The following is a 16,401-nucleotide window of genomic DNA, read 5'->3' on the forward strand; positions in this document are numbered from 1 at the left end:
ATATCACTTTAAAGGTGCACTTGGTAACCCAATATTTTTAAAAAGTGTTATTTCTTTTCAGGTTTCAGAGTAGCAGCCGTGTTAGTTAGCTGTAGCTCATGCTCAGACAAATTTGTTAGTCTCTAAGGTGCCACAAGTACTCCTTTTCTTTTTGTGGAAACCTCTTCAGTTGGCTTGGGAATTTTGTGTTGAGTTACTGTGTTCCTTCCTTACTTGTGTAACTAATTTCTGTCCCAAAGTTGCACCTTTTTCAAGCAAAGCTCCGTTTTTATCTGCTTTCAGATGCCAGTTTATGTGATGGGCATCACCAGTAATCAGACCCCTTTCTCGTTTGGCAATGCATTGCCAGGATTAATGTTTCACTGGTCTGTCACCAAGAGGGATATCCTGGACATCAAGACAAGACACAATGAAGTAAATTCTACTGTGGGCCCCGAAATGGATAGGGGTGTGTGTGTGTGTGTGAGAGAGAGAGCATGCCCCTTTTTTTGTAATGCTTAAACTTCCCCAGGATGGGAATTGAGGAGATCCACTGCCTCCATTTGCTCAAGAGGAGGGTACCCACATCAGGGGCAAAGATGGAATTTCTTTCTTTTCAACTCCAAGTATTTCCTTGAACACAGTTAATGAGTATTTCCTATTTCAGGCTTTTCTTCAGCTTCCAGCAAAATATAATTTTGCTATGGATGTTTATGGCAGAGCAAAGGGAAGAACAGGGCTGAAGGTCGTTGTGAAAGCCCTTGATCCTACTGCTGAACAGTTTCGCAGCCTGGAAGGAGAGCTGTCAGATGAAATCCAAATTCAGGTAAAATGTTCTGGTTAGCTTGTCTCATTTTAAACAAGAAACTACAGTATTAATCAATATTACAGGTCTGAATTAAATACTTTAGAGCAAGGAATGCAGTTGTAAAGATGCAGTTCCAGTCTAAGCTGCCACTAGATATTGGTGCATAGGTGGCATCTCCCACTACTAAGAGAGGAGATACCCATCTGTTAATTTGGTGTTAAGTGTTGAGCATTCCTTCCCTGATGGTGTCTGAATGTAATTTTGCTGAATTTTCTTTTTAGATGGGACAGTACTGGAAGTGCCTTTTGATTGGCTGTGGTATTAAGAAAAAGTAGCCTTTAACATGCTATGGCAAGTGGCTCTTTCAAACTACATGTCAGGGGCCCCAGTACGATATAGATTAATTTTGTGTCATGGCGGTATCACTGCAGGCCATATAATGATTTCTTCAGGTCTTCAGTGCCATTTTACCAGTGTGGTCTGATCTTAGTAACATGGATTTAGAAGGGTTTTCTGGATAGTAACCTAGATCCATATCATGCCTACTAGATCCACTCAGGGAAAGAATTTCACCTTCACCACCCTGGGGTCCACAGATGTGGTATTTAGGGGGCAAAATCCAGCTCTCAGGGGGCCAGTGTGGGGAGAGCATCTCCACCCCCTGGATTTTACCACAGGTGGGAATGATCTGAGCAACATATATTATAAACAATGTGATGGAAATTTCAGTGTTGTCTTTTGAAACAGTGAGTAAGGTCACTGTTGCTGTGAGTCGAGAATAAATGTTGGGAGAATCCAGTGAAGAAATGTTAGAAAAGTATACCATTTTAGTCAAATGTCTAGGTTCACTGTGAAGAGAAATGAGTATTCTTCAAGAAATGAGACACCAGCATTTACCCCCCTCCTCACAAGCTGTTATGTTGAAAAGCCAGCTGTGGCTGGCTTTTGACAAGAGAGACTAAATCTTCCCAAGTTCTAAAATGTAAACACCGCTGTTGCCTATTATTAAAAACCATATTTTAAAAGTTTCTCTAAAATTGCAGCCTTTGCATTTTCACCTTTGCTCCTAAGTGACAATACGTCAAATGTGCACAGTATGTTGTTACAGATAAGTTATGAACAGCAACAGTTTGTGAATATTTTTTTTTCTTTTCAGTTTATAGCAGGGAAACATTTCAACCCTGTTTTTGCAAACATGCATGTGAGCAACTTTGCCTTTCAAGTAGGCCCATTAAAGCCACATGATTAAAGTTATTCACACGCATAAGTGATTGCAGGATTCTGCCCTTATTACAGAAGTATGTTTTACATCATATTAAAGCACAAGGTGGTGCAAGAATTAACACAATCTTCTTTATCTGCCAGTTACTATGCTTCTCATTCTTAAATCTTGGCATATATTGTGGAATGGTGGGTTAGCATTGTTTGCCTATGGGTTTCGTGGTTAATATGTCAACATAATCAAATTAAAAATGTCAAAGGTGGATGTAGAAAGCTATTAATATTTTAATACTGGCCTTTTTTTTTTTAAAGGTCATTTGAGGTCTTGACTCTAGTGCAGTGTCAGACTTATTATTTAAGTGATGGTGTTGATAATAAGTTGGAAGCTTCATGAGTCAATTGTAGTTTCTTAGCTGGATTCTTGATACTCATTGTTAGCAGCACCCTGAAATTCAAATGGTGCATTTCAAGGTCTTTAAGTTGCAAACCAGTTGAATGGGGGGGGGGGGGAGGGAATTGTTCCCCTTTTTAAAATGAATGGCTATTCTGTACACTGGTTTAAATTTTTATTCTTTAACGCCACACCTGGGTATAATGAACACTACAAAGTATCATTCAAAAATGAGCGTGTTGGCAACTTCCCTCTTTTGTGATTCTTTTTTTTCCCCTTGCCTGTGTAAGGGCTAAATGCTGCTCACTTTAATCAAGCAGGAAGACCCAACCCTGTGACATGCCTCCCACTTCCTCAGAAATGCTGCGCACCCTCAGCTTCCATCACCTTTAATGAGAGCTGGGGACTCTCCGGAGGTGCTCAGGGTCATGTGGCTGCAAGTACTACTGATTAGGATGCATGTCCTGCTCTGTTCTGTAAATACATTCACCTTTTTGTCCTATGATAAAGGTTTGAGGCTCACTGTCCCTTGCATAATACCAGCAGTTTTCACACACTGTGATCCGTGGACCCTATAGAATTTGTTGGTGTTCTCCAGAGAGCTGGCTGGTGACTTGGTGCTGGCTCCTTCTCCTTGTTCCTGTGACTAAATCACATGAAAAGACCATTACAAATGCAGCAGAGACATATCATTTCTAAGGGAGCAGTCACTGTAGTTGCCCCAGAGATGATGTGCAATCACTAATGAGAGGGGAGTGGCCCATGTGAGTTTGGATGCAAGGAGGAAGGTATCCATGACACAATCTCATTATCAAAATGTGGCCCACACTATGAAAGAGCTTGTAAATCCCTGTATAATATAATAGTCTGCAGTCTGAAAATGCTGCATCTTTTGAAAAACCATCTCCATTTACAAAGAAATTGTCATGTATGAACTGCTTTGTGCATGTTGAGAAATTGGAGGCCCACTCCTGTGGTGTTTCATGGAGCAAAACTCACCCTGATATTAATAGTAGTTTCGTCCAGCCCTTCTTTCCACCATCCAAAAATAGTGTGGGTGAGCACATGTGTGTATAATTAAGGCTGCAAGTGCATTACGGAGGTCATGGATTCTGTGACTTTCCATGACTTCTCCAGCGGCTGGTGCTGACCCAGGGGCTGCCCAAGCCTGGCAGCCCCTTGGGCAGCAGCAGTTTGGGTGGGGGTGGAGGGGGCGCTCAGAACTAAGGGCAGAAGTTTGGAGGGCGTGGGGGGGCGCTTACCTAGGTGGGGGGGCCCCCTGTAGCCCATGAGGGGCAGTGGGGTCTCTGCGCTGCTCATGCCCGCAGGCCCTGACCAGGTCCCTCTGGTTCTTGGCCAACGGCAGCTGCGGCAGCCAGTGCTTGTGGCAGGAGCAGCGAGTGGAGGAGCCCCTGTCTCCAATGCCTAAGAGCTGCAGGGACAGAGCCGGTAGGAAGCCCCACCAAGCCCCCTCCCCCAGTAATGGTGGGGATACTGGGTCACCTCTAAACCGCTTCTGTCCCCCGAGCACTCCGACCCCCCTGCCCAAGTTTTAGTCACAGTGGGTGTTTTTAGTAAAAGTCATGGACGGGTCACAGGCCCATGAACTTTTGCTTATGGCCTGTGACCTGTCCATGACTTTTACTAAAAATACCCCTGACTAAAACATAGCCTTATGTATAATATACATGTACATGTGTGCATATATGTGTATACAATAAACTTATGATTGAATTGCTCCACATCTACAGACTCTCTAGCATGACATCATTTCCTTGTACTGAGAAACAATTGGGAAATACAACATATATGCTTATAGAAGTGCATTTTTTTTACAGGAATAACGGGGACAAAATATACTATGTAGCATAAGCGAGAACCTCCATATGTGATTTTTAATCTCATATTTCTCTGATTTTTCCACTACTTCATATAATAGAAATATTTAAAAGCTGCTTTAAATTTTAATTTTTCAAAAGATTTTTAACACCTTATTGCAAATTCCTTCTAATGAATTCAATCTAAAACACAAAGCTGGGGAAAACACAGGCAGACAATGCTCTGTCCAGAGATCTAATCTGTCCACAATAAATTGAGAAGCCATACTTTTTCTCATCATCTACATAAATACAAATCTCCCACTTCAGAGAGAAACAGGGAGCTTATGTATTAAATAGGTGATTTTTATTTTCATTGCAGTTTGTTCTGTTTGCCTTGCTAATATTTTTTTTTCTTCAACTGTACATCTTTTCAGTATGCCGTACATAGAATCATAGAAGTCGTAGAAATGTAGGACTGGAAGGTACCTTGAGAGATCATTTAGTTCAGCCTCCCATGCAAGGAAGGATGAAGTAAAGCTAGACCATCCCTGACAGGTGTTTGTTCAAACTGTTCTTAAAAACCTCCAGTGATAGGAATTTCACAACCTTCCTTGGAAGTCTATTCCAGAAATCAACTATCCTTATAATTAGAAAGTTTTTCCTACTATCTAACCTAAATTGCCATTACTGCAGAATAAGCCAGTTATTTCTTGTCCTATGTTTGGTGAAATGGAGAACAGTTGACCACAGTCCTCTTTGTAACAGACCGTAACATGCATGAGGACTATTATCAGGTCCCCCAGGTCTTCTTTTCTCGAGACCAAACATGCCCAGGTTTTTTTTAAACATTTCTTCATAAGTCACACTTTCTAAACCTTTTATCACTTTTGTTGCTCTCATCTGGACTGTCTCACATTTATTCACATCGTTCCTAAACTAGTGCACAATTTGTTAATCCTGTATATTAAAATATAGTTAAGGTTTTATCACTACGAAGGTCTTGTTCTTATGTCCCTATTTTGTGTTCCTTTTCTTAATTTTGTTTTGGAAGAGGAAGAAAAAATAGAAGTAAATGTTCCTCAGTAGCTAGCTGCTTGTAGAAATAAACAAGGCTAGTTTTTATTTTCCAGGTATTTGATAAACTACTTCTAGTTACTCCACAAATGGATGCAGAGCAGATCTTAATGTCACCTAACTCATTTATTAAACTTCAAACAAACAGGTAAGTGGTAATTTTTTACAGTGTGTCAGCAATTTATTGAAGCTATAAAGTATAAGTCTAGATGTTTAAAATAACTTTTTTGGGGCTGTTTCGTTTAAGGATGTACAGGGAGATGATTTTTTTTTTTTTTTTTTTTTTTTTTTTTAATATTGAAGGATTTATCTGATGATTAGTAGCCCTTTATCTCTACATTTGTTTTCTATCAAATCTTGTACTGGTCTTTCCTTGGTTAGAAAGCAATACCTACACAGTCGTATAGGTATAAGAACTTTTAGGTCTTGGTTTTAAGAGGTGCTGGGAATCTGTAGCTGACTTTAACTTGCGTTGTGGGTACTCAGCACTTCTGAAAACCAGCTCCTTGATGGTTTTTCTGACTGAGCGGCTGGGACTAGATCGTGAGAGCAGAAAGTGTTTTACCTAAAGACCACAACTTAAATCCACTGATAGTTGGTAACATGCTACATTTTTGTTTACTAAACTTTCACATCACCATGGTAAAATCTGCATTTTGTTTCTTAAAAATAATAAATACTGATTTTTGTCTCTTGAGATTTTTTACATGTCACGGTTACGTAAAATGATTGTATTTTGAGAAGCAGCAGTGTAAAAAAATGGCATGTCATTCCAGATGTATTATTTCTTAATGATTTCCAGCTCTAGTTTGTACAGTTTACAACTAAGAAAAGACTATTTTTTTGGCCCAGCCAGACTTGATCTGTAAGTCTGGCTCATGTATTATCACTAGTAACTCTGGTCTTGGTTACACGTCTGTAACTCTGTCTTCAATAGGATTACAGAGGTGTAATTGGGAGGTTGGGGACAGCAGGACAGGATTTTGCCCTTCATTTGGAACTTAGTTAACATCTCTCATGATGGCTTGTGAGTCCGAAAAGAAACCTGCTTTCATTCCCAATTGCTAACACTGGTGATACAGTTATTCAGCTATAGGGATTGAAAAAAGCAGAAATGTTTTTCCTACCAAAGTCAGGAAACAGATCTGCTGAGTAAGGAGGTGCCATTTTTTATATTGTCACTTTTCAAAGAAATGTTCTTTAAACTTTTTTCAAGCTTGATATAGTTTGTCTTAGTGTCTGAAAATTTCAAGCCCAGTGCTAGAAAGGGGCAGCTACTTTCCACAGGGGATTTACCCAGGGGGTCAGGACAGATGGTGTTTGCACCACTGCTTTCTCCAGGGGAGGAAAGCTTTAAAGTTTGACAGGGCTGCATCATCCTTTGGCTGCCTGAGGCATGATGCGCTGAATTCATTCATGTGTCTTAACAGTGAATACATTAATTAATCAAAACCCAGTCCTGGTGCTGTAAACACCATGCAATAAAGGATCTCCTCCCCCCACCCCACCCCAAAAAACCCCCAGCAGAGTTAACAAGATACATTCATACATGAACAGTCCCATGAGTTTAATTGTAATCCTTGTTCTCCTTCCCCCAACTTCCCTCCATTACTCTCATATTATCAGCTGTGGTGTTATTTCTAACATCTAGTGTATTCTTTCTAAACCTCATATCCTTGCTCATACTGAATAGTACCTTACTCAACACATAGCACTGGTGGAGATGATGAGACTCCTCATGATGTAAAGTGAGTAAGAGTATCAGAATCTGCCATTTAGCCTATAAGTTATCAGGGACAAGAACCGTGTGTCTTGTTCTCTAAATGGCCTAGCACACTTGGTATGGTCAATAAATTAAAATAATCCTTATGGCTCCCTGTCCTCTCCTCTTAAGGCTTTTTGTGGTTGCTCTGAGCAGATGAAGGCCCAACCAATGAAGAATATTTTGCATACTCCTTTTCACTGCACACCTCCCGCAATGGTCGGACCATTTCCACTATCCGGTATTCTGCATCCTGGGATATTCCTGTCACAGTTCAGGGCAACTGCACATATATTCTCCCCTCGTGGTCCCCCAAAGGAATCGTCTCTAGGCTTCTGCCTTCTCGGCCTTCATCTCTTTTGGGTAGAGACCCAAATCTCTCTCCCTCCTGACTGGGAGTTTTCCAGACTCCACTGTTGCTTCTTTACACAGGGATATTCCCAGCAAGCGAAACTGCCTAACCAGGCCAGTGTCTGTGCTTGGCTTTCTCGCCAAAGGCTATGAACAGCATAATTGACCGCAGTTACACGTTACCACACAGCTCTTTGTAAGCAAGCACATTTATTCTTGAGGTGAAAGCATTGCAGAGTAGACATATAAAAACAATAAAAGAATCTACACACATGCTAAAAGCTTACCACAGGTCATCCATCAGTCTTAGGGGACCATACTAGATCAAGTCTTTCCAACTGTTCTGCAAGTATCGAGGTCCCCTTTGGACAGAAAGTTCTGACTGTTGACTGGATCAGAAAGAAGGCCTTGAGTCAGTTTAAACTCAGGCTATTTATCCAAAAGTCCTTTCTTTTGTCTGTTGGCCTCAGGAGAATCCAGTTTAAACTAGCATATGTAAGCCTCTCTGGGAAGTGATACCTTGGGGGGTGGAGGAGAGATAAAACAACCAGGCTGATTCCCCTTAATCACCACTCACAGTTTCGGTTCCTAGAGGAGCTATGGTCATCCTTCTGCATGAAGAAAAACATAATCATACATAAACCATTCATTTAAAACAATGGACCCTAAAGATGCTCTCTGGGGTTGCAATATCTGTCACATCTCCCCCAGAGAGGTTACATACAATCCCAGCCCACAATAACACATAAACTAAGGCCTTTCAAGGAGAGTGCAGGAAGTTGCCATATCTGTCACAGCACCACCAGAAACAGTTTATCCCGTGGTGTAATCAAGCCTGGCACCTTCACTATTTGACCAGCCAGTAAGGACCATCAGGATACAGTTTTCATGTTGGGTTCCACAGAAGGAAAATGCTGTATTCTCAGTTGAATGGAAAAATGCATTGGGGGCAGGGGGGGAGAAGAGAAGGTTGTTTATATGTACTGTAGAACATTTGTAAGTGGTTCTTAAAAATATCCAATGAGTCAGAATGCCTGCTAATTGGAGTTTATACGTTTGCTCACTTTACATATTAATATGCTAATACCATGGAGTGTTTTATTCTAAAAATTAACCTTGTGTACAATTAATTTTCAGGAAACTGATGAGAACTACTTAGTCATGTCCCTGTCTTTATCTTTAATACCAGCGTTGACCCTGGTAGACTAGTCTGCTACTGAATACTGTTGACAGAAAATGTCTGTGAAAGCCCATGCTGTACCCCTATACATTAATATTCTGAATCGAGTTCACGTCAGTGAATGATGACACTGTAAGGTAATGGACAGCAAGTGGATTTTAATATATGCCCAAGCATAGATAAGACTTTTTCCAGGAAGGCTTGAATCAGGATCTGAACACTTGATTCTTAGATTAGATTACAGTGCTTTGTGGCTTTATAGCAAAAACACGGTAAACACACACATCAGATAGCACTAGTTTACGCTTGGTTTAAATAAATCTGGTTGTAAATGTAGATTTTTTTTTTTAAAGCTCTCTGTTTTTGCTTTATCAAGGGACAGAGTAGCTTCCCTGAGTTACCGTGTCCTGGATGGTCCCAGTAAAGTTCCTGTTGTACAGATCGATGAGAGAGGCTTTCTGAACTCGGGGTCCTTGATAGGATCATCAACAATTGAAATAATTTCCCAAGAGCCATTTGGAATCAACCAGACCATTGTAGTTGCCGTTAAGGTAGTATTTTTCCCTTTATCTTCACTAGTGTCAGAACACAATTAAGGCTAATGCAGTTTCGTCCGTTAAAAACATAACGCTCCTATGACACCAACTGGGTAAAGTTAATTTCACCTTTAAATTCTGCAGAGTGTAAAATGCACCGATTAATGGTCAGTTCAGTGTTGTTTTTAACGAGATGTTGGAGTACCAGTTTGGTGGTGGTGATAATGAAGTTTTAAAATGTGCATCTCCTCACATTGGAGAATTCTCAACCGTAGCACAGTCCACCAAAAAATGTGCCTGTGGGTTGCATGTGCCCTTGTAAGCTAGAAAAATGTGCTAAAAAAAATCTCTTCAGAAGTGTTTTCTTTTAGAAGTGTTTGATACTCTGCAGCTACTGACATCTATCATTGGCGGCTCATTTCTCAAGGAGGGGAAAGGGATAAAGCCAGCCAGAGTGATGAATACAGTGTCAGCTGCAAGGTGACTAACAGTGGTGCTTGAATTTTCAGCATGTCTGTGTTGTGCAGAAATACCATTTTCTTTCTTCAGCTTCCAAGTACTGTAGCTCTTAACGGACTCTTTCTGCAGGAAATCAAAACAGGAGAGTGACTACCCTCAGGTTCAGATTTAGCTGCTGTCCAATGTCCTTAGTAAGCTGGGCAAGAAGCATGTCCAGTGCTGGCACATGTTGCTTATAGTGCTAAAGTTCTCTGAAGTGCCTTCGCTTCAGAGAAGGCACAAAAGTTACAGTAGGAACCAGCAGCGAAGGGATTAAATTGTCAGCCTGACTAATGCTCTTTCATATGATTACCATTATTAAATTGCATGGACTTCTGTTTGGGAATAATCATGCATGTTTCTGTTTCAGCACTTTGGGCACTGATGGCTCTCATGTCTGTCCTGCACTGTCTTAACCAAAGTAATATGGAAGAGTATTAGTACTTTCCACATCCCTCAGGCCAGAGTTTGCTTCCCCCTCCCTAGTACTTAGCCTAGACTCTGCTGGGTCCTGATCCGGTGCTTTTTATAGCCACGGAAAAGACTCCTATTGATTTTCTTGGGAGCTGGATCAGATACCCTGGCCAGCATGTTGGGGTTGTGGAGCCGTGCTCTCTCCATTCACTCATCCATTCTGTCTGTTCATGGAGCCAGCAAACTGCAGGATTGAGGATTTAAGACTGTAAACCCTTTGGGGTGGGGGTTGTCTTTTTATTTCACGTCCATACAGCTTCTGCCGTGACCTGTCTACCCATCTTAGGTACTTATCTGGCCCTGTTGCCATCTGAACTCCTCATATCTTGAGTATCTTTATCCTCACAATGTCTCTATGAGGTAGAAAAGTTATATTAGTCCCATTTTACAAATGGGGATTTGAAGCACCGAGAAACCAGGTGACTTGTCCAAGGTCACGCAGGGAGGCAGAGCAGGAAATGAACCCAGGTCTCCTGAGTCACAATAGGCTAGTCCTCTAAATACTGGGCCTTCCTTTCTGTATATACCAATGTGAGTATTTTGGCAGTCTTTGCTCAGGAGAGGCTGTATTTCTGAAACAGCAGGTGGCAACGAAAGTAAGGAGCGATACACCAGAGTTTTGTGGGGAGGTAAGCTCAGCACTTGCTCACATGCCGTCTGGCTCTATTCAACCCAAACATCAAAACATTAATGCTAGAAATATTCAGAAAGCTGAGATGTTCTTAAAAAATAAATAGCTGCTTTCATCAATATTAGATCTAGCAGTTGTCTCTACAGACCCTGTTTTGAGACTGTTAAGTAAAACAGGCTTGAAAGTCTGTCATGGAAAATGGCATTTTTGTTATCTTGTTACATCAGTTAGTTGGGCAGATGGCCATATGCACTGATATTTTAGCTTATTACATCAGCTAGTGGAGCAGACAGCTGTACATACTGATATTTTAGCCACAGTTTTCAGACTCACCAAAGATGCAGTTTCCTTGAGGCCAAAGCTGTCCTTTCCTTTTCAAGTTTTGACACGTACATTTTGAGTTAAAATGTAAAACTCTGTTATCTGAGCCTCTTAGCTCAGAAGAAAGGTATGCTTGAGGGGGGCATTTAAAGTACTGTTCTTTATACAGTTGAAGGTTGTTTTTTTTTTTCTTCCTTTATCCTTCCATTATTTACTGGTATTTTCCAAAAGCTATAGCAGACAAAACACACGTTGTCCCTTTACTTTTGATAGCTAGCCTAGATAAGTCAAGCAGGTTTTTCTTTTATTAATTAATAATGGAAATACATTTCCACAACAAAACATTTGTGAATTCATCATTGTAAGAACGTTTCCCTGCAGGTAAGTGTTGCTGCAAAAATTGTCTTTATTTTTGCACAAACGCTTATTTCTTTAAACAGCTTGTAGGATGGGAGCAGGGATTGCAAACCCATTCTGATTTTCTGGGGCAGCTTCCTGACCAATCTGTGCTTAACAGACGCAAGGTGGGCCCAATTAATCAAGCCATAGGAGAGTATTTGAGAGTGGCCTGACCCTTCTGCAGCATTAGAAGTGGGCACTCCCTTTGAACGTCCTGGTTGAGATGCTGTGCTGTGCCTCTTAGAGATGCAATAGCGAACTCACAGCCCTGTGGAAGTTATATAGCTAAAGTGGCTTTAAGCCAGCTTTGTGCCCTCCCAGTCCTGGGCAACTCCTGCAGCACCAACATAATAGAGAGAGCCCAGGGGAGCTGTCTGAATTGCAGCAGCTTCTCCCTGGCTGCCCATAATCTCCACAATGCTGGAGCCACACCTCTCTGTAGCAGGTCTTGAGAGGTGGACATTGGAGGGCGGCCTTACAGCTGTCTTCCACTCTTCCTGGACTGGGGAAAATCTTCCCCCTGCCAGATCTTGGGCTTTTAGAGTCCGTTTATGCTACTCCAGCCCTTTTACCTGGTGTAGAGGGACTGGAGCAGATGTTAGAATCTCATCCTTTGTTCATATGTACCTCATGCACCACTCACACAGGGGCTGATATTTGGTGATATATAATCTTTGTATATCCACCTTTGCTGGGGAGAAGCCTGCAGGTTATTAGTTGAGTTGTGTATCTGTTGAATTTTCTGGTTTTGTTTTACAGGATAACCACATCATCTCTGTAATTTTGTGCATTTGTTATATGTCATTACTGCTTCTCAGCTCCCGGTGCTATACGAGCAGGAGATACTTTGCAAGGACTTTATGAAACATAATATGCCCTGTGTGAAATATAAAGCTCCATCTCTCAGTGCTGTTGTAATGTCCAGACTAAAAATGTGTGGTTCATAAAGAACTCTACATGTATCTGTGTCTGAAAATTATTTAAATGGCTTTATTTAATAGGCACCCCACGGTCAAGGGAAAAAAGCACTTTACAGAATGTCGTCTTTTATTAATGTCATACAGGTGTCTCCTGTTTTCTACCTGAGAATCTCCATTAGTCCTGTTCTGCACACTCAAAACAAAGAGGCTCTGTTGGCTCTACCATTGGGTGTGACATTAACCTTCACAGTCCATTTCCATGATAACTCTGGAGATACCTTCCATTCGCACAATTCTGTGCTCAACCTTGCAACCAACAGGTAAGTGTCTACATCAGAGTGTTAATTATAGGGGCACCTAAGAAATGTAAAAGACATTGTATTACCAGTCATGGTAACTGCCCCAGGAAAAGAAAGGGGATAAAGCTATGTCAGCAAGAGTGTGACTGTACTTCTGGTGGCAGATTGGGATCGCAGGCTTGGGATCGTTGATTGACTCCTGAAAAGTATACAGCCTTCAGAGATGCCAGAGAGAAGGGCACCAGTTTGTCACCAGTATTGACCTGACAAAATGAAGTCATGCTTAGGCAGAGGGTCAGTGGGAACAGGGGGTGTATGCGTGTTTATACTTACAATGATTCTGAACCATTAAGTTGTACACATTGTTGGCCTATGTAACAAGTTGATTTTATTAGTGTTGGCCTTATCCTTCCTCCCTCCCTCCTGCCGTTTGTCACACTCATTGCAGCTTGTCTTAAACTTAGGGAAATTGGGACTGTGTCTTCAGATGTGTTTGTACAGTCTTTAGCACAATAGGATGCGATCCTGACTGGGGCTTTTGGGCACTACCAGGATACAATAAAAAATCATATTTGGTCAGTGGGATGTTCGTCAAATTCCCCAGCGATTACTGCACAAAATTTGTCTTCCACAGAATTCCTTGTGTAAATACTTGGATGAGAGTCATGAGGAAAAGAAAGATATGGGTTTTTTTAAGCTGTCTTGTTTTTCCCCACTCATATAGATATATCTTTGTATTAGTAGTGTCAGGAGTGTGCAATGCTGGTGAGCGTGCATATCTCAGTAGCAGTTTGAAGACACTGACCTAGTAGAGTTAAGAAATTATGGCTGACCAGCTGCAATTAGTGTTAGACCCATTCATAGAGTTTTCATTATATTGCTTCTTTTTTCTGTGAAAAAGTGAAAGAAGAGACTTGCCTCTCTTTAGGAGCTTCTTGAAATGCTAGAAAATGATATATTAGGTCATAAGGACCTCATGATTTCCTCTTCTAGACTTACAGACTCATAGACTTTAAGGTCAGAAGGAACCATCGAGATCATCTAGTCTGACCTCCTGCACATTGCAGGCCACAGAACCTCACCCACTCCTGAAATAGACCTCTAACCTCTGGCTGCATTACTGAAGTCCTCAAGTCATGGTTTAAAGACTGCAACCTACAGAAAATTCAGCATTTACACTAGTTTAAACCTGCAGGTGACCCGTGACCCATGCTACAGAGTGCAGTGGTTAGGATTCAGATTTTCTTGAACGACAACTAAATACATCAGTTGTATATTTTGCTCCTTTTTGTTAATCTCAGTTAATTAATAACCATCCCAAAAAAGGAGTCAGGCAAAGTAAGATTTTTTTTTAAAAAATGGAATAAATACCTATCAGCTAGGAGGAGAGTAAAGGGAATAGCAGAATTTTCTGAAGTCCAAAGCCATTTTTTTTTCCTTTTATTTACAGAGATGACTTTGTGCAGATTGGGAAAGGAACCATGAACAATACATTTGTAATTCGAACTGTAAATGTAGGCTTGACCTTGCTTATGGTTTGGGATACAGAGCACAGTGGAATTGCAGATTATGTCCCCCTTCCTGTGCAACATGCCATTTTCCCTGAGCTCAGAGACATGGTAGTAGGTGATGTCATCTGTTTTAGTACTACACTGATGAATCAAGAAGGTAAGAAACACTAGCTGTTTAAATGCATTTCAATGTTGGCTCTGAATTACCATGGAAACTTTGTAGTGCTATGCATTGTGACAGTCTAGGGAAACCAAATACATTATTTATGATGATGATCAGAATCAGATGACACACGCTATTCTTTTTAACACCACAAATAAGTTTGATAAACTGTAGCTTTCGAAAAATTCACTTGTGTTGAGGTCTTGGGCATCAAACATCTGCAGTTTCCAATTCAATTGTTCTTAAAATATAAAACATTCTGGAAAAGACTTAGTACATTTTTTTTAACAGGGATAATAATACAAAGACACAGTCTTGAGGCCTTTACTCAATCCTCTAATTAGTTCTTTGGCCTTAATGGGATTTTTGCAACAGTGGCACTTCTGCTGGTGTAACTGAGAGCAGAATGTGGCTCTGAGACAAGGACCTCAGAATCTAGCCCCCGCACATCGGATAGCATAGCTAATAATATGCACACACAGACACAGAGTGGTAGGAATTGGTGTATGTAATAGTGGGTATCTATAGATACACACTCCAGTTTCCAAACAAACATGGCTAGCATATTGCAACCCTGTTAAGCAGTTTAATTTACAAGTAGTCTTTTCTCATAGGCTTGTCAGGAATCTGGAGCTCTTCACTGAGCAGTGTTCTTCAGGTTGACCCAAGGACTGGTGTAGCTGTGGCAAGGGATTCAGGAGTTGTCACTGTTTATTATGAGATTCCTGGACTACTTAAAACATACAGGGAGGTGAGAGACTTCTAACTTCCACTAGGTCTGTTGAGGTTTGTTTGCTGTCTGTTAGGAACATATTTCTACCTACGGTCATTTATTTTTTTTTTAACAACAAAATTTTAAGCTTCTGTTATTGTCACTTATTTAATTTTTTTTTCTTGGAAATGTATAAATAGGTTCCTATATCTGTACTGTTCATCTTGAGCAGAAGAGGAATTGATGGGGAAAATATTTGGTGTACTTCCAAAGCCGTCATGGTTATAGTTTGTGTTAAAGAAGGCAATTTAACGTAATAGTTTGTATTTTGAGCCTGTACTATTTTTATATGGCACACTCCATTTCTTTGCTTGGCTAAGTTGGTTCCAGATGCTAAACAACTTTTGATTAAGGCTATGCTGTTCTGAATGAAGTTTCACTGTTTGAATGAGATACCCAACCAGAATTTTTTTAATGTGGTACCATATGTACTGTACATCGGCCAGTCAGTATTACTGAATTTAAAGGGAGTTGCATTTATTTGATCTTCAGTGAAATAGTTTTGTCTACACTAAATTCACTATATCAGCAGACATAAGAGCACCAGACATTATTTTTAATTAAATTAAATACAGCTTTTTTGTGCCTATTAAGCAGACTGATTTATGAGGGATTAATAGAAATAGTAAAACGTTTTTCTAACTTAAGCTGCCTAAAAAAGCAACTTCTAAAATTAGAGAAATGCAGCATTTCTTTAATAATAATAAAAAAAAGTGCATTGTGTGTGTGTGAGGGGGAGAGAGAGGAGAATCAGTTTTTGACTTACTAACTAAAATCCATTCCTACCTTAATTTGTTTTCATTTAACAGTCTTCTGTAATAGGGTTCTTTTGTTGACTTTTTTTTTTAGGTATCGATCAGTATTCCTCAAAGGACTATAGCGATGCATGTAGCTGGAGTGAAAACAAACTTACAAGGAGTTGCAGCTTCAAAAGTTATAGTTGCAACTGGGGATAGAAGCAAAAATTTGAAAGGTAGTATGCTGAATCTTCTACTTGCCTGTTCATTACTTAATCGCACATGCATGATCTTCTCTAGCATCTAGGAGTGTAGCAAGAAAGGATCCGGCACTAGTGCTTCACCATTGCCTCACAAGCTATGTGGGAGTCGTCATGGTCATGTTGCGAGTTTGTAGGGTCTTACTGGCTTTTTCCTTTCCCCGCTAAAATCTCAGAGTGAGAAGACCATGGGCATGCTCCTGAGTCACCACACACAATGTTGGGGAAATGGACAGCCAGTGAGAGCTTTTGGGCAGCTGGGCTAGAACCAGGACCAGGAGGGAGGGGAGAAAA

At 40.7% G+C, this 16,401-nt stretch overlaps 1 protein-coding gene across 1 annotated transcript in view; it reads left to right on the forward strand.

The window, feature by feature from the left end:
- NUP210 (nucleoporin 210) overlaps positions 1-16,401 on the forward strand; it is a 118,483-nt gene that overhangs the window by 87,085 nt on the left and 14,997 nt on the right. The window contains exons 27-34 of the mRNA XM_048858458.2: positions 283-414; positions 647-805; positions 5,350-5,441; positions 8,963-9,137; positions 12,510-12,685; positions 14,115-14,332; positions 14,953-15,089; positions 15,960-16,083. Coding sequence (XP_048714415.2) covers positions 283-414; positions 647-805; positions 5,350-5,441; positions 8,963-9,137; positions 12,510-12,685; positions 14,115-14,332; positions 14,953-15,089; positions 15,960-16,083 — 1,213 coding nt within the window. The remainder of the gene's footprint in view (positions 1-282; positions 415-646; positions 806-5,349; positions 5,442-8,962; positions 9,138-12,509; positions 12,686-14,114; positions 14,333-14,952; positions 15,090-15,959; positions 16,084-16,401) is intronic.

The sequence above is a fragment of the Caretta caretta genome, chromosome 7, assembly GCF_965140235.1.
Source record: "Caretta caretta isolate rCarCar2 chromosome 7, rCarCar1.hap1, whole genome shotgun sequence".
Lineage (NCBI taxonomy): Eukaryota > Metazoa > Chordata > Testudines > Cheloniidae > Caretta > Caretta caretta.